General features: G+C 40.3%; 1 protein-coding gene across 1 annotated transcript; it reads right to left on the bottom strand.

The window, feature by feature from the left end:
• Positions 1-1,438: 1,438 nt before the first annotated feature.
• Positions 1,439-23,527, bottom strand: BUB1B (BUB1 mitotic checkpoint serine/threonine kinase B; the record flags this gene model as incomplete). The annotated part of the gene is made up of 23 exons (XM_080344659.1): positions 22,782-23,527; positions 21,023-21,082; positions 20,651-20,795; positions 19,216-19,412; positions 18,935-19,113; positions 18,616-18,815; positions 16,594-16,688; positions 14,419-14,645; positions 14,023-14,132; positions 13,120-13,217; positions 12,785-12,837; positions 12,224-12,334; positions 11,961-12,045; positions 11,460-11,562; positions 10,039-10,325; positions 8,969-9,159; positions 7,481-7,627; positions 7,197-7,309; positions 6,778-6,939; positions 5,954-6,096; positions 4,359-4,530; positions 3,865-3,971; positions 1,439-1,628 (listed from the first exon to the last, which is right to left on the bottom strand). Exons 1-23 carry the CDS (start codon positions 22,922-22,924, stop codon positions 1,439-1,441), a joined length of 3,318 nt encoding a protein of 1,105 aa, XP_080200785.1. The 5' UTR covers positions 22,925-23,527.
• Between the last annotated feature and the right edge of the window lie 1,400 nt (positions 23,528-24,927).

The raw sequence follows: 24,927 nt of genomic DNA, 5'->3' as shown, positions 1-24,927 counted from the left end.
CTCCTAGTTTCGCTACCAGTGCTCTTTGCTCCAGATTCTGGCTAGAGATAAATTGTTGTCATCTGCTTGCTCAACAGATTGCTAACTAATGCCTTGTATTACAGGAAGCAGTATTTGAGGCATTAACGGACTAAAAAAAAAAAAATCATCAGCACTTCACATGAGATATTAAAGCTTGTCTATCAGCACGTTTAGCCCTATTCCTGAATTACAACATGATATAACCTTTACAAAGGGACTATAAAGAAGGCATTAGGTATGTGGAAAGGCAAAAAGAACACCGTTCAAAGCAAGAGGAGCAGCAAAGGACATGCAGAAAGACCAGGAATGAAGATACAGAAAGAACTTTCAGACCAGAATTCAGAGATAACACACACAAACCGGAGAAAAATCAAATAGAACCGTGGCAAGAGAATTTGAACAAATGAGAAGACACTTAAAGCCAGTTTGGTTTTATAGGGAGAAAAAATTACTAGTGATACCACCTGCTACTCTCACTTTCATATGTAGGAGAAGTAAACCCCAAGTCTGAGAAGTTCCTCTATGCTTAAGGTACATAGCATCTTAGGTTTGGATCCTATAAAGTCTGTTCTCCTGAATAAAATTAATACAAGCCTTTGTACTGGTTTCAATAATACAGTGCATAAAAGGTTAACACCACTATCTATCCACAAAACCTCCTACAAAAACCTGCAAGTGCTTCAGGACATGAGGCAAATTTAGACTTCAATGAGATTTCTGAAAGATGCTCAAGTCAGTCAGTAACTCTAGAGCTTGCAAAAGTAACTAACACACTTGCCTTGAGAAGCAAAAACATAAGTATGCATCTTTTCACTCATTACTTCATCGACTTTTTGATACGACAATCCTCCAGGAGAGCACGTTCAAGTGGAATCATTCAGGTTGTGTGCATGTGTCCCGAAGTCCTGTGTGGTTATGAAAGTTGCCACCAAACGAGGGGCTTTTGTATCCAGCAGCCACCAATGGTTCCCAGGCATGCAGAAGCACTCCAGCGAGGATACTAAATCAAGTCACTTGAAACCATCTGACAGCAATGTTTAATTATGACAGAGTTGCTACCAAAATACAACTTTATTGATGAAACACTGGTTAAAAGACCAACCAAACATAAGACAAAGACACTTCAGTGTCTGCAGCATGAACTAGGTATTAAGCACGTTTTTAAGGAGCCCTCCAAAAAGAGGCAAGGGCAGTTATGACAATGACTTTTCTCTGGCAAACTGCTCAGACACAGGCTAGTTCATGGAGCAGGCTTAGGAGGTTATCTGTGCACTGATGCAATATCAACATTCTTCAGCAAGTCCCATGTGAAGTATTGCAGGAACAACTACAATCACTGTTGATGCTTACATTTCAAAAACGAAAGTTAACAACATATTCCTCTCTATGATACAAAATGTATTTGTCCTCTATGAAATCACAGGAAGTTCCCCAAGAGTAAAGTTTCTCCCAGTGCAGCCAAGGATTCACAAAGACGTTCTTGGAAACAGCTGTCAAACATGTCACTTATTTCCTCTCTTAACTCCCTCAGCAGAGGCACTGTGGACTTACCATCTGCATTCAAAATTCTCCCAAAAAGTTTACTCCAGAAATCACTGTCACCAGTCCTAAAACAAACAGAGCAGTTTCAGTGAAATGGTAAGCACATGCGACACGTCTGTCACTATTTCCATCTATATTCAGCACTAAATGCCCTGTGAAAACCAAGTCTGAAATAATTCTTCCACTCACATGAGTAAATGTAAAGGAAAGGAAGGAATGTATTAAGTTTATACACGTGGGCCCGTTCCTCTTTCACCCGTAGGCTTCTGGATAGTAACTGGACAGGTTGTTCCACAGGTCTACCAAACCCACTGTTTTTCCAGTTAGCTCGTCTAGCGTACCTGCCAGCACGCACACTGGGCCACCACGCTCCCAATAAAGGAGGTACCCAGAGCATTCTCTGAACCAATGAAACTGGCAGATCCCTTCCATGAACAAAGAGTACAGGCAAATCTTACTCTCCCATTTTCAACTTAAGTTCACAGGACAATAATAAAGGAAAGCTGTAAGAGAAATAAATTTTTTAAAATGTGGTTTACAACCAGTTTTGGTTTTTTTTCCCTTACCTTCCATCTGCCGGAGTTCTCATACAGACAACATTTCAGAGACAATTAATTGTAATAAATCCCCTCTCTCACAGATAGACCCACACACCATGAACAAAAAGGTGAAATGACTCATGAGTCTCAGGTAACCGCCAGCAGAGCTAACCCGTTGTTCTTCAGTCTCGCACTGAAGTCCATAGACTGCACGGCTTCTGACTACTGAAGCACTTTCCCCCCTCAAGTGAGGAGCTACCTTGGCTTTTGAACTAATATTCTGACTCTGCTTTATGTAGGTGACTCACGACACAGCTGCAGCCACAGCCTCCGAAGGAATCTGGCCTGTACTTCTACATTTGTAACTTACATTTTCTGAAATAATGAAGTCATACACAACCTAACCAAAAACAAGTACAAGACTTGAGGCCATTTTCTTCATGGCCATAGACAAGAGGCACAGCAGAGTCTAAAGAGTTCTGAGTGACAGTTCAGACTGTCATAGCTCAGAGATCGGCAATGTTAGAATATCTGTCAGCAGAGAGCAAAAGCCAGTCTCCGTCAATGATTTAGTTGCCTCTTTTTTTTGCCTTTTTATCTTTTTAGTATTTCTAAAACAAAGGCAGTATAACATATATATTTACCACCAACCTATACATCACAGATATTCACCTCTTCGGAGGACAATCACCCTTGGTGATTTTGTTCTTCACAGCCTAGTCCTGTAACTGCAGTACAGTATATATAGTGAGCTATAGCCTTGTAACCACTGGTGTCAGTAGTAGAAAAACATATATATGGCCAATAAAGAAAAAAGCATTTTTCCTCTTTACACAGTTTAAAGTGAGGGGTTTGTTTTGTTTTTTGTTTTTTTCAAAGGCTGAACGCAAGGAACTAGGAAGTATAAGTAATGCAGGTTGCTAGGGAACTGGGCAACTCCCAGGCTGGTAGCAGGTTTTCTTAAAGCAATGGTTATACAAGGACATTCACACAGCGAGTGGAGCCAATACACCACGATCCTTAATGCAGACTTCTCCAGTAACTTCTGTCATGAGCAGAGCGTTCTGGAAAATCTTAATGAGACACTAAGCCAGAAAATTCTGCAGGATGTGACTAACAAAATGGACATTTAGTCTAAGAACAAACAAAAGGGCAGATAAAGGCAGATTAGTCTTACACCCATAATTTCTCCTGCTCTCTTTTAGCCACATATTAATACCCAAGCACAAACAGCAGCTTCCAAAAGAAGCTGCTTGCACATGATCTTAAATTACAATTTTAAATTATTTTCCTTCTTGTGCATGTATACTGTTTCTGCAACTGTCACAGACAGAACCCTGGCTTAGTGTCTTAGAAGCCTTTCAGTACAGCCTAGAATGAAAAAAGCAGAAAAACAAAATCATCTCCATTTCTAAAGCAACACGCTCATGTAACTTTTTTTCCTCACCACCCACCCACTTTGAAACTCCCCCAAGCTTGGTTTATCAAGTGAGAGACTAAAACAGTCTTCTCTGAAACAAAAGAAAAAGCAAAATCATCTTAACTGGATTGGTAAGCTCACAGTCAGCTTCAAATTGTTTCCTACACAGCATTAAGGCTCCTATACAACAAACAAGTCTAGTAGCTTCAGAATTTATCAACAACAAATTGGCAACAGCACTAAGTTCTGTATTCTAAGCTTTGAGGACGGTACTGTTGAAAGAAAGTGAAGGAAGTTACAAGTGTGTTCTTTCCCAGCAGCCTCCTCTGCAAAAGGACTTACTTTGATACATTTTGACTGATTTTCCAGAGAGAATTCTCTCGACGGACCTGGATGTGATCCCCAAACAGCATCAAATGGACTATATCCGCAATGCCAACCAAGTCTACCTGCAAGCGCAACAAACATCAGAAAGTTCAAATTCTGTCAACTTCTGCAAATCCACTACAGATTGCTACTGTTGGTGCTTTCAGACATTTAAGTCCAAATTGGTCTTTGCATCAGAACCTTCTGGAGACCTGCTAAGCACAAAACTTCAAAAAGTGAAATTCCGGTCTTATTATAGATTCCTACACAAATACAGTAGTCACAGGCACTGAGCAGCTCCAACAGTGCTGCTCATTCTTCCACTTAACGCCGAAGATGAAAAGTTGTCTTTATTTAGTATTTATTGATCAGGGCTTTCCACAGAGTTTGCAAAATATAAAACTTAAGAAAATGTAGATTTTTGCAAAAGAAACACAGAAACTAAGATGCCCTGCTAAATAGAGACTCACCTGATAAGGAAGAGAGCTTTTCACCAGAAGCTGTTGTCCATGAGGGGTCTGAGATATGGGAAAGCTGTGGGACAAACCTACTCGAGACTGTACTCTCAAATCTAGACTGTGAGAGAAATCCACTATCTTCAGAGCTCTTGTCATCTCATCCTTAGCAAAGGGATCACAGATCCTGAGCAGAGAAAGCAAATGAAGCATAAGACAATCCAACTTGTTTGTTTGTTTAATGCAACTTCGCAGTGCAGTGCAGGTGAGTGTGCGCTATGCCAAGGCTCCCCTCTGATGGTGAGCTCCAGAACTGCTGCTGCAGGGACACCCCGCGGGAACCAGCTGGAGCTGCCAGAGCAAGCACTGGGGAACACGGAAGGGTTAAGGATGACAATGGTTTGATATGTGTCACACTTATCTGAGACACAGTTGGTGGAAGCAGAAAATAGTTCAATGTTTGGCACTTCTCCCTCTCCTTCAAGATCTCAGAATATTTCACACAAGAAATAATTAAGCTCTGTAATACTTTAATAAGCCTTTCTTAGTCCAGACACTCGGGAGGACAAACAGAAAGGGTTGTTGGGGTATCTGTACAAGCGACAATGTACTGTCAAGCCAACAATATCAACACATCGCACTGCTCACTACTATCCTTACACACTTGTGTGCTATCAGCATATTTTGTAATTTATACTGGGCACATGTCCTAGGATAGCTTTTGCTGTCTAAAACAACCTAAACAATCCAGCAACATTATCCTAACTTTTTGGCATTTGGTTTGTATTCATACAGAGAAATCCAGCAGACGATATCCAAGTCTATCAAGCCACTGTTAGATCAGGGATTTCCAAACTGGGATGTGTGCACCCTGAGGAATGTGCAAGACAATCCACTGGGGTGTGCGAAGGAAATACTAGAACTTCAGTAGTACATGTATGTAATGTATAAATAAATTATTAATAAAATATATTGGGGATGTGCCTGTTAGATAACTGTAAGTTCAAAATAAATTTAAAGTTAATAGCTATTTTTAACATATCAGTGAAGACTAAGAACAGCCTCAGTGAATTTCTTTTAATGGAATTATAGCTGAACCATTAGTCATTCCAAAGTTAACGTCTTCCCACACTTAGTTCACGGATCCCATTCCAAGGAATATGTGACAATACGTGACTTTGTTAATATAAGATGGGAAAGAGCTTAAAGAAAACTGTTTAAGAGAGTGTCTGGATATTCCAGTCCCACTTGCCCTTTGACTTCTAATTTCATGTTTTTCAGATATGTAAAACCAAAAGGTCAGTTATTTACTGGTATCCAGTTAGTTGTCCAGTGCATTGGTAAAGTAGAACATAGGCACAACAGCAAAAATATTTTGTTTAGCATAATATGTGTTACAACATCACTGCATACTATTTCTATAGAAATAAACAAAATAAAGATTTATTCCTAAACAAACTGTTTTCACTATTTTCAGAATCCAATGTAGCCTAAAAATAATGGACTGCAATATCAGTACCCCAAATAAAAAGGACAAATAATAAAAGCACAAGAGCTGTAGCTGAAATCATGCATTATATGTCCTCCCATATTCATACAAAGAGACCAACCTGTCTCCCAGAAAGAACACCTCTGGACTCAGATCTCCATGGACAATCTCTGCTCTGTGGAGCTTCTCTACCACACTCAGAAGATTGTGAACAACCAGCAGGATAACATCCTCTGGGATGGACTTACAGCCATGAATAACATCCTGAAAAGAGGGAATAAACATCTATCTACATGTCATTCTACCTCAGATAAATGAAATATTTATAGCTCACCCTTTTTTCTCTGCTCATCTGTATAGAGGTACCAGTCCTACCCTAAGTTCAGTATAATCAGATTTTGCCCTTGATCAGCCCAGCCAGAATTAAGAGAGCCATGAGCTCTTAAGAGACGCTGCTATTCAGAAGTAGACAAGATCAGGAGGAGGAAATTAAATAGTGACTTCAGTCTTCAGTTCAATTTGTATCTTATTGATATGCAACAATTCAAAATGCACTTACAAGATTTTATTTAAAATGACCTTGCTATAGCAGACTGGAACTCATTGAAAGATGCCAAGTTAAACAAGAGTTTTAGATGCAAACCTTGTTGTGCAAGAACATGTGGTTCTTGGCTCTGGTCATTTATCACTCAAGAACAAAAAAAAAAGAGTGAAAAATTGGTTTGCCTCTGAGAAGCACATGATCTGCAAATGAGAAACAGGCTCTACGGCTATAATGGTCCTAATTTATATATAGATGAGATAAAAAAACAGAGGAGCTAGATTACAGGATTAAACGTGTGAAGCTGTTTTCAGCAACGAACATAACGACAAAGAAAACTCACCAATGGTACCTATGCAAGAGTTCATGTCTTTTACAATCATACTTTGTTTATCTGTACTGACCCCAAGTGTGAGACGATTTATATCCCTGTGCAAGACAGCACAGCCATCTTCATACAAGTAACAGCTGCCGTTCTCGCTGAAGCTCTGGTCAAAGTCAGTATTCAAACGCTCCTGTAACTGAAGCGTGATATAAAAATCCCAAGGCACAGGCTGAGAATACACCTACAAGAAGGTACATTAGGAGAACATTTATTTTTGGAATAAAGCAAAAATCGCTCATCTTCATATTATTCTCATCCTCTTTTTTTCCCCCCTCCCTACTTCACCAAGGAAGTAATTTTTCACACTCAAACTTTTAATCTATATCAACAATTAGAAAGAGGACTTGAAGTAGCAATCTTCAAGCATGGAATTCAGAGATTAAGACCAAACTTACTACATTTTACTTCACATTTTAACATTTCATACCACCACATTACCTTTATTGCAAATCCCTTTGCATCCAACTGGGGAAAGTTAGCTGGAATGGCAAAAAACATCTTGTATTCTTCATTGGTCCAGTATTCCCATTTGATACAGTAAGTCTCATTTCCTGTCACAAAAGTTTACATTCATGAGCTGTCATAGCAAGCATACAGCCCCAAGCTGTTCATTACTCCTCACCTACACCACATAAAACTGTTGAGGGTGAATACAAAGCATATTTCAGAGTAGTAAGAACACAAACAGATCCCTTGCGCTGCAGGGTGTCGGGCAGACCCACCTAGCTCAACCTCCTTCTCAGACTCCATGGCAGGCAGAGAACCAGCCTCCAGGTGAAAATCCGGAGAAGCAGTCAGTGATTCTGGCATAGGATCGAAAAGCTTCTTACGCTGTTCAGTGGCCCACGAGAGCTGAGTTACGTCGTCACCTAGGAAGACAAGTACATGAGCTGAAACTAGGTGTTAAGTCTCTGTGACTTAACTACAAGAAGTAGTCTGGATATTGGAAGTTTTCTGTCTGCACACTGATTTATTGCATTGCCTTTCAACCAATTAATCTCTATCCAATAATTTCTTGTTCTTTGAAGTGAACATAGCACCTATCTTTGAAACTACCTTCCAGACCATCTCATCATGAGGTCTCAATGATTCTACTGTAGTATCATGCATCTTTCACAAGAGACAAATCTCTAAATTATATTAGGTAGGCCTGCACAGCCACAGCAGAACTCAAACTCATTTTGCAAATTAACACTTTTTAAATCTATGTCCAGAGCAAGTGATCAGTTTGTGATTATTAAATAGAGTTTTATTGAAATTCTCTCCTTTGAATGCAGCAGGAGTTTTATGTAGGAAAAGGAAAACAAAGTTGGAGTCCAACTCTGCTGCTCACCGCAATATTAAGAATTTAATGGCTTTTACCTCCTGGAAAACACATCAAATAACTACATCTAAGTCTGGGCTTATTTTCCTGCATAATAGGACACAGAGAAACATCATTCAATATATGAGTTCATCTGTACAAAACCATGGTAGCCTGAAGAGAATTGATCTCAAACAATCGGCAGAGTAAAGCACAGCAGAACCAGATGGCTTCTACTGAATTCCTCTCTCCAGGACCACAGCTGCTAATGGGTGACATTTTAAGCTTTCCCAGTACAAAGGTAAGAACCGGAGTATCATTACCTACTGTTATATTTATTTGAAAAGCATTGCAGTAAGGTATTGAGCAGGAAGTAGTTCCATGAAAGTAGATCCAGAAAACATCGTAGTTCGAAGGCTAAATAGGTGTTCCAATATTTCACCATCACAAACCTATGAAATTTATTGGCATATTCTACAGGAATAAGCTGACAGACACCCAAAGCAATTTTCTGCTCCATGCAGCCTTAAGGAGTACTCAGTAGAATTACTACATCCAGGTCGAGAACTGCAGTTCAAAGGACATATGCAGAGAACAAGAAAAAAAAGCAATGGGAATGATCAAAAGTTTAAGAAATCATCATTAAACCTCATTACTCCTACACTCTCTGCTTTAATACCTGAAATAACTTAACATCACCTTAACATGTAGATCTTTTGGATGCTGATGTCATAATATACTGTATATCTCACTATGACTTCTGACAAGGGAGATACAAGTTTAGTCACAGCCAAAGTAATGAGAAATACGCAGAAATCAGAGCAGAATTTAGGAAATATAGAAAAAGCACCACTTTAACGTCAGGTGCAAGTTATTAATTGTGAGCAAAACTCAGTTTAGTACTTACCAGTAGCGTTTTCACTGATACCTCCAGAATCAGGAACCGTTTCAGTGGGCAAGCTCTGAGCAAGTTCCAGTTTCTCAGGGATATGCAGGTATTTAATAGTAGATATTTGTGTAACAGAGGAAAGTGAAGATCCCGAGGAGACAGAAGAACCTGACGAGCGAGTATCTTCCAGGCTTGCTTCCATGATCGGGCTGCAAGTAAAGTCATCAACTATTCAGATTCCAGAAGATACAGTGTCTAGGTAACACCAGCTCCTTTCCCATCCTCAGCAGAAAACCAATAGCTATGTCAGAGCTTCCTTTTAGCTTCAATGATCGGTTCTACTCAGAATTTTAGTCTATGGATTAATTTTATCTTCTCTTGTAGCAGTCATATTTGATGGAAGAGAAGACACAATGAATGCTTATTACTCTAGTATCTACCAAAATTCAGACCTACGGTGCTTTTAAAACAGTGGAGGGCTGGGTGGGAAATAACTCTTGCTCTTCCTAATTATAATCAGCATGCTTTTCCAGGGAATTTGCCAAGTAAACACCTTCAGCGTGGTATTCATGTTTACATACTAACAGTTAACATATCAAACTCAGTTCTAAATTGAGAAAACCCAATACAAGAGATAGTTTTTTTTTTACAATTATAAAAAAGAGAAGCTTGTTTGCCAGTTTTTTCTTCTCTCCAGCCTTTCTCCTCTGTAGAAGAAATCTAAGCCACAATCACCAGATGCATTTTACATACTAAAATAACTACAGAACCACGTGAGTATAAAAGGAACTGATGATGCTACTTTTAACTTCTGCTTCCAAAGACAGAATGCGTTTATGAATTTCTTTGCAGGTTATTTGGTAGAAAAAGCATGGAGTTAAAGTCCCACAGCAGTAATGCTGAAAAGCCAAGTGGGCTTGCTGTTACCTCTTAAATCTGCTCAAGGCAAAACGGACCCAAGCCAGAGAAATGGCTGTCTTCAGTATATTCTGATCTCTGCAGAAAATTGCTTCTTGGGCAACAGAATAGTAAAACCACAAGCAAAGACACAGAGGAAAAGGGGCTTAAGAAGCTTTGCTGTTAATTACCTCAGTTTATTTACACAAAGAACTTCACTGTAGGCTCCCTCACAAACTGGTGTTTCCTGATTCAGAGGTGCAGCCTTAGGTTCTGGACAATCTTCCTTCAGGAGAGCCTGTGCAAAAGCAGGAGCTGGGACTCTTGGAGCCAGCACCCCGTGAAAGGGCGTTGAGGCCAGGTGGGCAGCCCTAACAAAGTCACATGTGTCTTCTGGGTTGGCACAAAGGGTTTTGTTCTTGTAGGAGCCGGTCACAATTGCATCTTCACTCAAAGGTTCAATTCCATTCAGCTCATCCTGAAAAAAAATAAGAGACAGTGAAAAACCTGTAGATTTTTATGTCAATGTTTAAAAAACTTAATTAAAAGTTGAACATTTATCTCTCCCCTTTCTTCCACCTCACACCTTCCAACATGATTCTAACACTCATTCTTCATGTAGTCTACTTACATTGCTCATTCAACTTGAGTAATTGAAACCTAACTGTAATATAGTTAACCAGTTTTGCAGGCAGGCTGGACCAGGTGACCTCCAGAGGTCCCTTTCAGCCCCAAGCATCCTGTGTCACAGTTACACACACTTTTTCCAAAGGAGAGAGAGTAGCTTTGTGACCCTCTAGAGCACTGCAGAGTTGCCACGTTAAGGCTGTTGAAGGCTACCTAGCATCTACCATCTCGGAAGTGCGTTTCAGTTCAGCTCAAAGCATCTTATTAAAGGGCTTACTAAAATGTTGGGCACTTAAGGCCCACAGAACATGGTAAGTAGCACTATGCAGTTATCCAGTCTGTCTCTAGAACCAAAATCAGCACGATGCTTACCATGCTTGGCCCTGCCAAGTATTTCATGCTGTAGGTGTACATAAAATCCTTCTCAGCTCAGAATAAAGTCCTTTCACTCAGCCAGTCTAAAGGTCTATCATGATAAGCAACAACTATCACCTCTATTGAAAGTTTTGCAAACATCTGCAAACTGCCACAAAGACATATAGCTTAGCAAGCAAGATACAAAGGTTTAAGGGAGTCAAGTGTAAGGCACTTCAGGGGAGGAACACAGGAGCTGAGATTCTTGTTTGGATGTGTGGCAAGAAACTGGTGTGGAACAGGAGGCAGCGTTTAAGAGTGCAGATCTCCATCATACAAACTTTTTAAAGCTTCAGTGTGAGGAATCCTGGCCACTGATCAGTTGCTCAAAATCTGGAAGACTCCCTACTCTCACCTCCATATTGGCCACCTTAAAGCCTAATAAAAATATTAAATCCCCAGTGTAATTTAAACATCACCCAACTCAAGTATTGCCATGCCAGAAACAAGTTTAGAATCCTTGCTTATCACACATCACATCAGTCCAACCAGTCTCACTCAGTTAAACAGCAAGACATTCTATGTTGGTTTCTCCTTGACAGGCGGAAAATGGGGTAAATAATCTCCTTACACAGGGTTCTGGTGGGATGTTCTCCTTTGCAGTTAGAGAATCTGAAGGTTTACGAACAGCAAGAGGGCGACGGGCACTTTTCTGTGTATGATCTGCAGAACAACTAAGATAAAGTTATATTCCATTAAATATTTATTAGAGTAGCTTCCAATCCTCAACTGAGATTCCCCTTAAGAGTTTAAGCCTGACAGTTTCAATCTACCACCTTCTACTACATAACTACCAGTAAACCACAATATAGACAGCTCTCCAAAATTAACAAAGTTTATATAGCAGCTTAAATAGTTCTAGATTGAGGAGGAACAACAGGAGAGTACTTCTTCATCATGGACTTTCCAAGTAGAATAAGGGAATAAAACAAACAAACAAAAAAATTACAAATATAAACAAAAAAACCCCATCCCACATCCATCCAAGAAACAGTAATTTCAGCTGCTACAGAAAGTGGTTTGATACTTCACTGATCACTCCCTCTGAAATCTAGGTCTTGAATAATTCTACCTTATATTCTGATTTGCCAAAGTAGAGGATTCATCAAATACAGAGAAAGACGTAGCAGGATCTGGTGGAGGAAGGAGACCGACATCTGTAAAGAAAACCCAAGATGCTTTACAATATCAAGTTTCTCCACAACAGTGTATCCAGTCCTAGCAAGAAGTTACAGAACTGACAGTTAGATAAACCTGTTTTAAAAGGCTTGGTTTTGTCATGTTAACAAACCACACTTTTATAACTTTTATGTTAGCCAGCTTCAGAATTCGTACCTTTTTTTCCAAGACTGGCCTCATCTCTCCGTTCCCCCTGTTCAGACTCAGAGTCTAAAAGCACTTTTCCCCTTTGTGTATCTGGGCATACATCAAGAGACCGGATCACCCCTGTCAACAGTAACAGTAGTCAGCTCAGGTCAACAGTAAATTTCTTCAGCATGTGCCCTTCCCAACAACAACAGTGAATATATAACTTCTGATTGTATTCCTCTACCAAATCCTCTGAGGAAAAAGTACTTAGGACAGTATCAATCTTAGTGTTAAACTCTTTTACTCACTTTAGTAAGACTATATATGAAAATGTGAAACAAGCTCTTCAGTCAGTAAAAGAAGAAAAAGCTCCTCTTCTCAAAAGTGCTTTCAAATAGTGACAGTTCTCAGACCTCAGATGCTCACTGTTTTACTGAATACGGTTAAAGGCACTTCTAGCATGTTCTCATTTTCATTCTTCAAATCCACCTAGACTTTTGAGTTTAGCTTGTTGCAGTCTTGCTATTCATATAAAAGAACACTTCCCTTTAACACTGCCTTCTCCTTAATAGTAAAAAAATTACTTACCCTCAGAACAAAATGGTTTATGTAGCTGAGCATCTTCAGAGGCCTGGAATTCACTGTGAAAAAGATACAAACTTGTTTCTTATAATTTACACATGTTCACAAAACATAAGTAAGCTTGGTCAAAAACGCAAGCCAAGCTGACACTTGCTACTTGTAAGACACTAAGATCCCTCAGAAAAATAATCAAAAATATACAGAGATAGATTACAGATCCTGTTTCCAGGCTGATGCCTAGGGGTATATTCCACTCTACCTATCTGTTAGTGAGCCACGTCACTCATACTTAATTATCCCCACAAGTTCTCTCATTGCTGACAAAGAAAAACCTGTATTACCTTTGCAACTGATGCTGCTTCTCCCCAACTTCTGTTGCACTGGAAGAAGTAAATCCTTGCAGTCCCATAGGGGGTGAAGCTTCTGTTCTATCTGTTGGCTGTAGAAACAAAACCATATTTTGGTTCTACAGTAATGGACTCACAAGCCATGCAACAACGTTCAAAGAACATTATGATAATGCTGCATAGGTCGTTAAAGCCCTCGTGGATTAATAGCCGTCTTCAGCCATTTTTATTTGTACTTAATTTACTCACATGAAAATAAAGTCCATTCTTATCGCTTAGTGTAGTTAAAATGCATAATTTTATTCTTCGCAACCATATATAACTTTCACAGATTTTAGTTGTACTCCAGCTACTGAAGACATACATAAGAGCTTACATAGCTCACATCAAATTCACCCCACCTTGTATTTCCTTATTTAAAATATTTACTCTAAGGCCTTGTTTTGGAAATGGGGATGGAGGGGAAAGACAGAACAGACTTTATTAGCCCAACTGATGAAGCTGGAAGAAGGAAAAGCTTTAAAATAATTAACTTCTACTTGTTATTTGCAACCTATAAGAAAACTGGGGTTTAAACATCGCTAGGTAAGCAATGACAGACCAGAGTGTACTTGTGTGAAGGATACTCTGCTCAGAAAAGGAAAAATCTAATACCTTGAAGTCTTTGATTTACATTCCTGCAGTGAGAGGATATGAACTGGGAGCAGGTCGGGGAGAAGAAGATAAATATTTCTCTGAGCATTCATCTACTGGTTGATGTATGCATAAAATAGACTAAATCATCCTTTCAAAAAGTTTAAGAAATATTAGCTAAAGAAAAACAGATATAGTTCCTCCTTTGATATTTTACTTAAAATAGTAGCTATTTGTACAAGCACAGTTAAATGAGGACAGTACCTGTTCAAGTGGTTGTTGCTGCTTGTCTTCTTCTTTCTCTAATTTCTTCTCCAGCTCCTCAATTTTCCTTTGTATTTCTTCCTTCTTCTGTGCTAGGGCCTGCATCTCCTCTAAGGGAGAGAAGCTTTTAAGGCATGATGCATATTTCACGTGCAATCTGTGGCTGAAGCCTAAATTATTTTTAAGGGGGCTAAAACCTCTGGTCTTCTTTCCCCATTTCACGGTTTACATGTAAAGCTGTCAGGTATGTTACTTTCTCTATACCTCAGAGAAGTTAAATAACTATTCCAGTAGAAAAAGAAAACTAGCTGCAATAACAGACAGCTGTATACTGATAAGAAGCATAATTTTATGATTTTCTCTTCAAGTCTTATGTCATCCCATTTTGAAGCATACCTTCAGTTTTCTTCTTTGTTTTCTTTCTGTAGACTTCAGCTCGGATCTCTTCCAAAGAAAATTCTTCGACTCCAGCATAAACTTTATCTTTACAGTACATCACCAACTCTTTCTTTTCTTGAGTATCTTGCTGATGATTTTGCACTCGCTGCAGTGGGTCCTCCTCTTTCTCAGGTTTGCGAGCACTTAAAACACGGTTTATACTGGGCTCAATTTTGCAGGGAGTCCTGAAAAAACATGCAATTATTACTTTGATTATATGTACTTCACTGTAACACAGAAAAGCAAGCATGGGAGAAAAAATAGCTCATTTCAGAATCCAGTTGTGGAATATTGTAAAGACATTCTGTCCTTTTGACACAAAAAAGAAACAAGAGGAATGAGAGCACGTAAGAGGCTAGCATACCAACTCCGAATTGTGTAATAAAAACAAAACCAAGTGTTAATAAGGCCCATTCAACAACAAATACAATTCTTATGATACTCTGAATTGCTGTGCATTCTGCAACAGGATGTATGTTTGCTTGAGCTCTATCAGTCTGTGTGTGACAAGGGTGACATGCTGAGTGACAAGAATGAAGTGCCTCATTACAAAACAAACACACACCTCCATCCCTGTACAGTGAAAGGAGTCAGTACCAGTCTATTTCTTAGCTTGGAAGTGCGTTTTGAATGTACTACATTGCTCATTCCAGCAGAGACAAACCAGAATTTGTACAGTTTTACAGATGCCAGTAATCCAGATGACTCCAGCAATTTTCTGTACCTCAATAAAAGATGATCTGAACAAATGACCTTAAAGAAAGGTGTTAACTGTGCTCTGGGTAAACAGTTCAAAAACACACACAGTGCACAGTTCTAAGACGTCTGTATTGTTTTGCAGGTGAATTTGGGAAATGAGGCAAAGAGGTGCTCCTCATGGCTGGGATCTTTAAAGCTTTTTTTGTGGGAGTGGAGGCTTGTTACCAAGATCATTACAGGGTCCTTCTCTGGATGACAATGGATGGCATGATTTGCATCATGTTTGCTGAGTTTAAATGTAACACTTCCAGACTTGATTTGGTTTACAACCCTGTCAAAGGCAGAAAAAAAAAAATCTGCTTTTAAACTTTCAACTACATAGAATAAAACTGCCTACAAACTCTATGCTCAAGTTGCTTACAGCTAATTTAGCATGATGTTCAATTCCCACTCACTTCATCCTTTTCCCTGGTATAAAAAGATGCTGCCTTCTGTAAGTAATGAGTCTTTGTCTGAGAGACCAGCATGTCAAGAGCTTTAATTCTATGGCACCACTGACTTCCAGGAGCAAGAAATAGTCTTATTGCTTAAAGAGAAACTTAATTTTTACATAGTCTTAAACTAAAGCATGGTGTGTCCTTGGTCAGAGTGATTCTGCAGTCCACATGCAACACACAAAACCCACAAGAAAAATCCACGCCATTTGCCACCTCTCAGCACTCCTTGATTATGTGCAATTCAGAGCCATGGAAGCTGTTGGTAATATCAAACGTTCTTTTCCACTTCTCTCTTAGGAAGAGCCTATGCATTCTGTGGCCATCATTAGCCGTGGAAAAACGAAGGTCAGCAGCTTTGCAAAATAACACATTTTCCTCTGCTCTGACAAAACAGCAGGATAAATCTCCTGGGATTTATCAGCATTTCAGTGAGCACTGTAAAAGCAGGAAGGTAATTTCAGGCAAAACAGCACACTCCTCCATGACCTAAGGAACACTGTTGTCATGGAAACTTTGATAGCTTGTTTCAGAATAAAACTCCAGATAGATGGAGCACAGACTTCCCAATATAGAGGAAAACAGCAGTAAATCTGTCTCAATTCAGAGCTGCTTTCAGAGTAAACAGCATCCTAAGAGAGGTAATTGTGGTTTTGTGTAAACACGTCGAGTTAAGCGATTCAGCTAATTAGCATATATAAATATGATGTAGGCTCCCAAATAATGAGCAGCGAGAGTCAAATACTTCCCATATCCTTACACATTCTCCACTAAAGCCTCTGCTATCAAGCTAAAGAACTAAGAGCTTCCAGGTTGACAGATTTCTAATTTTTTTGTAGCTATATAGGCTTGGCTACTTGGCTAAATGAGTCAGAATCTTACAAAGCAGCTTTGATAATCTCAAACGCAGACCCCATTTTAAACTGAAGCAAAGACTCACATGACTTGCTGCTGAGCCGACTCTTCCACATACGGGGTGAAATTGGGCAGTGGGCAAGGCACTTCTACACCAGAATTTGCACTGCTGCGAGGACGCTGAGGAAGGAAAAGTCAATGTTAACAGCTTAAAGATTCATTTTTAGACTCCATATTCCTCTATACTCTGAATATACCTTTACCCAGTGTTTGGCTCATTTATAGTTTGCTATTTAAAAAGTTAAACCTGAAACTTTTTCAAGATTAATTTATAGAATGAATTCTGTTCTGATCCATAAACTGTTACAGACCATCAGCTGAGAACCAGTACCTAAAAAAGCAAGACATGCTCTTCCTGTGTCCTCATCAGTACCTAGTTTTTGTTATCCTGAGGAAATGCTGGTCAAGCTGGGTATTGTTGTCACTCCTCGTTTGTTTTCCAAAAATGCCATAGTCCTAATTTTTCAACCAAGACTGTCCCAGTTCTATGATATTATTCTTTCTGCTGCCCACCAAGATATTCCAGACTTCTCAATTTTCCTCTCAGAGGTCATTCAGAGACAACAAAAATCACTTAACTGCTCCTGAGGTCCATTATTTAAGAGAAGACAAATGGAATTTAGTCTGACAACATGTTACCCTCACCTGCCTATTTGAAATTCCCCTAGAATCTTAAGCAGAAGAAGTTACGTGGTGGGGATATTTCACAAACTGGCTTCTCTTTTCCACCATTTTTCAAACTGTTTACTTATCTATCTTCACACCGGCACTAAAAGAAAAACCTCTTTCCTCTGTGCAGCTTTTACTATCTCAAAGCACACACAAGAGGTTATTCTCTCACTGTAATACAAGCCAGAATAAGCACCACACTTCACTGGAGGGGAATTAAACATCCTTAACTCTTCTGCTAGTTGCAGATTTTTTTTTTTAATTAAATCTAATGAATTTCATTAAAGGGGAACAGAAAGAACACTAAGGAAAAACATAAAAGAATACAAAAGTACTTGGGGACCAGAACGAATGTGTTAAGCAGACCAAAGCGAGGCAACTGATAAACAGAAGTTCTACATTAATAATTCCTCCTCCTCATTCTTCGCAGCTAAATTAAACCTGTGATTTTCTGAACTTTTCCATTCACTTAATCAAATTGCTTTGTATCTGGTAGTAATTATTCCTGGAGTTTCCATGAATATCAGCCCATTTTCTTTCCTCCTCTCATCCTAATTTTTGTTTCTAAGCTTCTCAATATAGAAGTTGTCATAAGTTAAGTCTAAAATATTTTTATCACCCGATTACTTTCTGTTTTTCCTCTCTAATCTACAGAGAGCAGGGGGACAATGAGGGGTAGATAAGGACCTATGAAGCAAACTTGATTTCATAGGATTAATTTTCTCCAGATATCTTGAATAATTTCTCTAGAACAGCTTAAGCATGTGTAGTACAGCTGACTCTTTTCATGTCTCCAGCACTGGTTTAAACCATTGGAACCTACTGTCTGTCATCCTATTGTCAGGATAAATACTCCATTGATACAGTAGTTCAATTCTTTTGATCTCCACTGTTCTGTTTTCCTCACAAGTACTTCAAAACAGGCTTGCAGAATGCTGTACATGCCTTATTTTCATAAAATAAGCAACAAGTTCTTCCTTCCAGTTCTATTGTATCATATCAATTTAACTCTTGTTTTTCTTACAGAACTAACTAATACCTGGCTTCTCTCCCTTTCTTTGACTAGTGTTTTCCCTCTCATATTGTTTTTCTGCTCTCCAAACAGTTCAGCAGGTCACCTCTACCAATTTTTCTGGTTAACAAGAATTCTAATTTCTTGATTTAAGAACTCTAGAGAGTTTTAAAACTCATTCTAGCAAGATCAGCTTGCTAAACCTGAACAGGTTGCACATAGCCAGAGACTCTTTAGGAAGATCTGTAGTTACAAACAGACACAAACCCCAGGCAAGGGAAAATGTATAACCTTCATCCCAAAGATTAGAAGTCATCGCCTCACACACACTTGCCTCTTTTGCCAGTCTACTTTGAGATTCCTTACCCTGCCAGAGTTCCAAGGTCCTGCACTTAGTTCATTCTCCTTGGCTCTCGGAACTGGCGGTGCTGCCCACGGCTGTGGGGTAAGTACGGGAATCTCCGGTCCAGAAGCTGAAGCTGAATTTTCATCAAATACAGCAAAACTCGGGTTGTTTGAAAGCTGCTGAGAAGTACGAGCCTGGAAGCTTCTGTTTTGGTTGGTGGCTGCAAGCAAAAAGATTTACGCAAACTAACCTTTACATTATCACACTCAAGTGCAAATTCCACAACAAAAATATGTAACTCTTCCAGTAATAATATGTGGTTTATGCAACTGAATGTACCTTTCAGTGCATCTCCTACACGACTAATTGGGGCTCTCACTTTTTTCTTCCCCCTGCCTTTTAGATCTGCCAGTGAGCTTCTCTGAGGTTCTGCAGCTCCCAGAAGACCCATATCTGTTTCATCAGAACTTTCCTCAAGTCCAAGCAGTGTCTGTCGAGAAACACGGGTCTGAAACTGCCTGAAAATAACATTGAAGAAGTCGGCATAAAATTCACCATACCAGGTATTCACTGAATCACACACGACTACTCTGAATTCATCCCTTTAGCTGGAAACTTACCTGTGATGGGACTGGAGTTTGTCCAAAGGCTCAGCCTTGCGCTGAAGACCTTCCTGGAATATCTGATCCGCTTTCTTAAAATTTCCTCTAGCCTCAAGTACTTCTGCCCATGTGATGTAGAGTAGTGCCAGAGCTGTGCCAATTTCCTGGCTATGTAGGTAACTGTACAGATCCAAGGGCTCATTACAACAATCTCCCTGAAACAATCAAAGTATTTCAGTACTCACATTGGACTAAAAAGGATTCCAAGTCCCTGTCTGCTTTTTGATGGCTCCTGCAAGAGGCATCCCATTAATTTCAATACAAGTCTTACAGGAGCAGCTGTAAAGCCAGGACATGCAATTGTATTGTGTCTCACAGTGCACAAGGTAAAGGAAAGGAATTCAATAGGAAAAGAATAATAATGAGAAAAACCTCTGACTGCATGTATACATTTGTCAATACTGTTACTAATCCCTTAATTTTAGCCTATCTATTCCAAGTCCGTAATTTCTTAGATATTTTTTTTTTTTTAATCAGAGATAATTCAATGATTGAACTATGTCATATTAGTATTCCTGAGAATAGTCATTTTAGCTTTAGATAGAAGATAACATATTTCTTATCAGTTTTGGAACTAGTACATCAGCTCAAGAAGCTAAACCTGGAGAGAAGCTGCTTTTAAGAAGATGAGAACAACAAAAACTTGGGCCCAGATTAATTACTATTACTTTCTGATTGCTTCACGTTTAATAGCATGCACCTGTGAATTCAGAACATTTTTTTTTCCATTTCAAGCATTTCTTGTTGCCTTTTAGCAGCAAGGCTCAGCTGAAGTTGGGTTTTGGCCCTCTAACTTTCTCCCTGCGTCACCTCACAGAATTCTTGTATTCTTCTTGAAGAGCCTGCCCCTCTTTCCAAATTCTCTTTTTATTCCTAAGCTCCAGCTCTGTTCCCATGGGTTCACCTTATGGCTGCTCCTGCAGGCTCCTGCGCCTCTCAGGTTCCCTTCCATGAAGGGAGACCAGCCTTCCAACCCAGAATATCAAGATCAAGTTGAAGATCTTTGTAGCTGCTACAGAGTCCCCCAGGCTCCAGTGGGACTATGAACTCATGACCACATGTCTACTAGATCACAGCTCTACCCACTGTGCTATGGAGCCTCCTCAATTAAATCTTCCTTTAAATCACTTGATTATCTCCTTAAACTCATTCGCACTAGCTTTTTCCAAAACAAAACTTATGGAGTTTGTAGCTGTCCAAACTGAATGATCCTAAAAAAGGTCTGAAATCCTTTTGAAAACGTGGAGTAGGTAACATGTTTGCAGAGAGATACTTCTAATATTGCACCAGTTGTACAACATATTCTGTGACTCTGTTGTTACAAACAACTGCGCAAATGCCATGATGAGTACCAAGAAAAGCAGCACAGAAGACACATTCACAGAACACTCACAAACTTGAGCCAGAGGTTAAGATAGCGGGGATCTTGGTAGTATCGACGCTGTTCATTGAGTGCTTTCACTGCCCTTTCCAATATTGCTGAGAGATTACTCTCCTTTCCACCTTGAGGGAAGGTTTGCTCTGTCCACTTGATGTACCTAGACATAGAATATATTAATAGGAAATCACTTCTGAATAAAATACAAGGATTCTATTTCTGTACAATGTAAGGAGACAAAAAAAAAAAGAAAGAATCAGGCATAGTATTGAAATATCAACTGTATAACAGTTTTTTGAATAATATGTTATCTTTTAATTATTATAGTAGCTTTTAGAAGGATATCTGACCTCTCTATTCTTTCCTTTGAAATAAAAGGACACTTACCGATCCCAGACATCCAGTGGATCATCTCCAGAGTAAAATCGGATTTCTGATTCAAACTCCCTAAAAAAAAACAAAACAAAAAAAACAAAACAAAACAAAAAAAACCCAAACAAACAAAAAAAACCCAAAAAGAATATCATAGAATGAATCATTTTGGTTGGAAGAGACTCTCAAGATCATCAAGCCCAATCATAACCTAACTCTAGTCCCTAAGAATCTCATCTAAACGCCTTTTAAACCCCTCCAGGGATGGTGACTCCAGCACTGCCCTGGGCAGCCTGTTCCAATGCCTGACAACCCCTTCCAGGAAGAATTTTTTCCTAATATCCAATCTAAACCTTCCCTGGCACAACTTGAGGCCATTTTCCCTTGTCCTGTCACTTGCTACTTTGGGGAAGAGACTAACAGCCTCCATGCTACCACCTCCCTTCAGGTAGTTGTCTACAACTAGCAACAAGGTCTCCCCTCAGCCTCCACCCAATAAATACAAGTACATAACATGTTTCCTACAATGTAAACTAAGGCAATTGCTCTCACTCATACGATTTTGTAGGTTTATTTAAGGAAAAAAAAAAAAAAAAAAGCCAGGTTAATATATATTTAGACTTGAGCTTTTACTGAGAACAGAACAATCAAAAGCTTTTGCACTCTTCTTCAAAAATGAAAGTGCTAGGAAATGTATCATTATTTTGCAAGAACAGATATGCATCTTTCCAAAGGATATTTCTAAGAATTTCCACTAGCCCAAAGCTAATATGGACTCCTTTGAAAGAACACTTGCTGTGTTATGAAAAATTATTAGCAGACAGATATATCGCGAAATTAAATTTTTGTATGAAACGTCCCTTATTTAAGTAGAGAAAGAGGTTGGAATACACACACAGGATGATGGAAAAGGCTGATGATCAGACAACTACAGAACTGTACCAGAAAGCACAGTGAAGACACATCTAAGTGGCCACACTGACAGTTGCCATCACCTTGTCTCATTCTTCAACTCCTGTGCATCATTCCATCCCTACAACATGAAGACTTCACCCTCAGGCAGCACTTCAAGAAAGAAAACAACCTTGCAGTTTGAGTTAGACAAGAACATTAGCCTGGGTTTGACAGTGGCTCCAACTTCATCCTGTAGTGCTCCCCAGGGAGCCCTTTGTTCTTGGGAGGCTCTGCTCAACCATTACACCTCACAAACATAACGAGTCAAGTTGGACAAACCATCTTGCAGAGCCCAGTACAATAACAATTCCATGGCACTCCATTAAAAAAACCAAATCCAGATACAGCTGATAAGCACTGGGTCAGTAAGTACTGGGCAGCTGTTCATAGGTCCTGCCGACTTCACATGAAATCACCTAGGTGGTTTGGCATGACAGGACACACAGAGATACCTGTGCCTACATTATGACAGCAGGAACTATTTATCTCCTGAGGAATACCTTGCTTCAATAGACTATTGTAGGAAAGACAAAAAAAACCCCAAACCTCTCCTCTTTATAAATTATGTGAGTACATTTAAAAGCACAAGCAAATCTCCCTGGTGTTTGCTCTTTAAATGCTCCATTGCCAACCTGAAAATTGTAGTGTATGCTGTACAGCACCCACACCAAGTAGTCCTAAATACCTGGGCTGTGATAGTAGCACAGACATCAGTTAATAAACTTCTGTTATGTTCTGCTTTTTTTAATGCCTATGACATAAAAAAATTGACGAGGAGGCAGGAAGACAAGGGGAAAGGAGGTGTCCAAACATTGCTCACTGTTTTTTGAGCTGAACAGCAGTGTGGATGGAGGTGTCCTGCTGAGCCAGCGCTTCCTGCAAGGTGGACATGACACGGCCCTGCCGAAGGGGCTGCACGTTCTCTTTGCTCAGCTCCCACTCGTCATTGCAGTCCTGTGACATGATAGCCTCTCCTTTCAATTCTACATTAACAACAAAAACAAGAAATTGACCTGAAACCTGACAGAACTGGCTTTCATTAGCCGACCCACCACACACTTTCTGTGTGGCCACAAGCCTACCGTTCAGTTCCCCAACTTTTAGAGGGAATTAAGCATTCATTTCCTCTCCATGGGAATTATATATATTTTAAAATAAACAAACAAACAAACAAAACAACAACAAAAAAAACCCCCACAATTATTTACAATCAAGAATCTGAGGGAACAAAGGCTACTAACATCTCGGTGTTTCCCTCCCCACCTGCGCGGTCCCACACTCCTCACAATCCAGAGCCCCCCCCTCAGGTGGCGAGCGGCCAACTCCGGCCGAGGGCCCCTCGGCAGCACCGCAGACCGAGTCAGGCCCCTCTGGCTCTATAGCGGGCTGGCGGGACTGTCCCTCACGGCTCCCCGCTCGCGCAGGGCCAGAGGAGACGCCGTTTCCTACGCGGTTCCAGAATGGCGGTTGGTCGCCGGGACGCACCTCCGGCCGCTCTCCCCTCACACCGGGATAAGTTTCCCCGCACTTTCCCGTCAGCAGGCAGCGGGAAGAGCGAGGCTCCCCTCAGCCCGCGCCGCCCGCCAAAACCCGCAGCCACACGCACCCCAGCGCAGCCGCCTCAGGTCCCTCGCGAGCGCCGTTAACGGCAGCGCTGCCTCAGCCCGTGCAAAAATTCAAACTCCAACGGCCGCCAGCCTCCTCCCCATTGGCCGCCCGCTTCGCCACGCCACGCCTGATTGGCTCCGCCCCAACCGGCCCTGCCGCCCCGGTGCATCAGGGGAAAGCGGGGCTCACCTCAGGCTGCCGGCGCCGCCCGCGTGCAGCAAGCAGAGCTACATAATGCATTTCCTAATGAATGCCGTTATGGCTGATCCCGTCTAAAAGGCACCTGTCGCCACAAGGAACACTCCCGCGTCCTGTTCCTGCTCGCGTGTGCCCCCATCATTTCCCTCGCTCAGCTCTGTTGCTCCGCTGACCCACCAGTGGCTCTGCTGGTGACCCGAATCTGCTCGTTTCTCCGGGTTATTTCTCTGTCTGAAAAACATAAATATTTATCTTACTTTTTCTGAGGGGAACACCCTCCTTTCGGCATGCAACTAGCCTTTGTTATCACAGAAAAGCTCACTTTTCAGGTGTCCCTGACTAGTTGTTAACTTTTCTTTAAATGACAGTTGAGATCTAAATAAAAAACAATGTTTTCAGGGTCTTAAATGTACAGATGTCTTCCTTCTGCACTGTGTATCTACAAAAACTGAAATATGAGGCAGCTGCAAAAATAATTCCCTTAGACGTGGACAGAAATGTCCTGTGAGTAATCTAGATGAGCTGCCTGCTATTATTGCAAAGGTAATCAATTAAAAAAAATATTTCTCATAAAGCAAATTTGGCATGTGATAATCACGCTATTCCATAATAATAAGGCTAAACCTGGGGCTCTTCTGTGTACCGTTGCTATCGTTAGCGGCTCCGGAGCGAACGGCGTCTGAAAAACACGCACTCACATTCAGAAAAGGGCAGTTCCTTAGAAGAACTTGGCTGAAGGGAAAACTCACAGAAAACCGGTCTTGTTTTAAACAAAACAACGGTTATCATACTTATTTTACAATAAAATGCATGATATATGCATAAAGATATACAAATCCAAGCATAACATCAAGTATAATATGATCTCTTAAATTTTTCAGCTATTCTATTAAGACTTATCATACAAGTGTTTATCTCAAATTCAAGAAAAACAGGGTGAAAAACAGAAATGTGGTCTCTAGAATTCATCACAGCAATCCCTCTGTGCCTTATTTCAAATACATTAGATTCTGTGTGCCGGGATCTTTGTAAGGGCGCAACTACTTCTCCTCTAACACGTCTTTTGTTTGATGTGTTCCAGGAGCACTCCAGACCTGCATCTCCTGGAGTTTCAGACAGGACTAACCCATGGCATAATAACCAGCTTCCAAGCTTGAGAA

The sequence above is a fragment of the Nesoenas mayeri genome (assembly GCF_963082525.1).
Source record: "Nesoenas mayeri genome assembly, chromosome: 5".
Classification (NCBI taxonomy): Eukaryota; Metazoa; Chordata; class Aves; order Columbiformes; family Columbidae; genus Nesoenas; species Nesoenas mayeri.
Note: the sequence above shows the minus strand (reverse complement) of the source record. Positions and strands in the feature narration are given on the sequence as shown.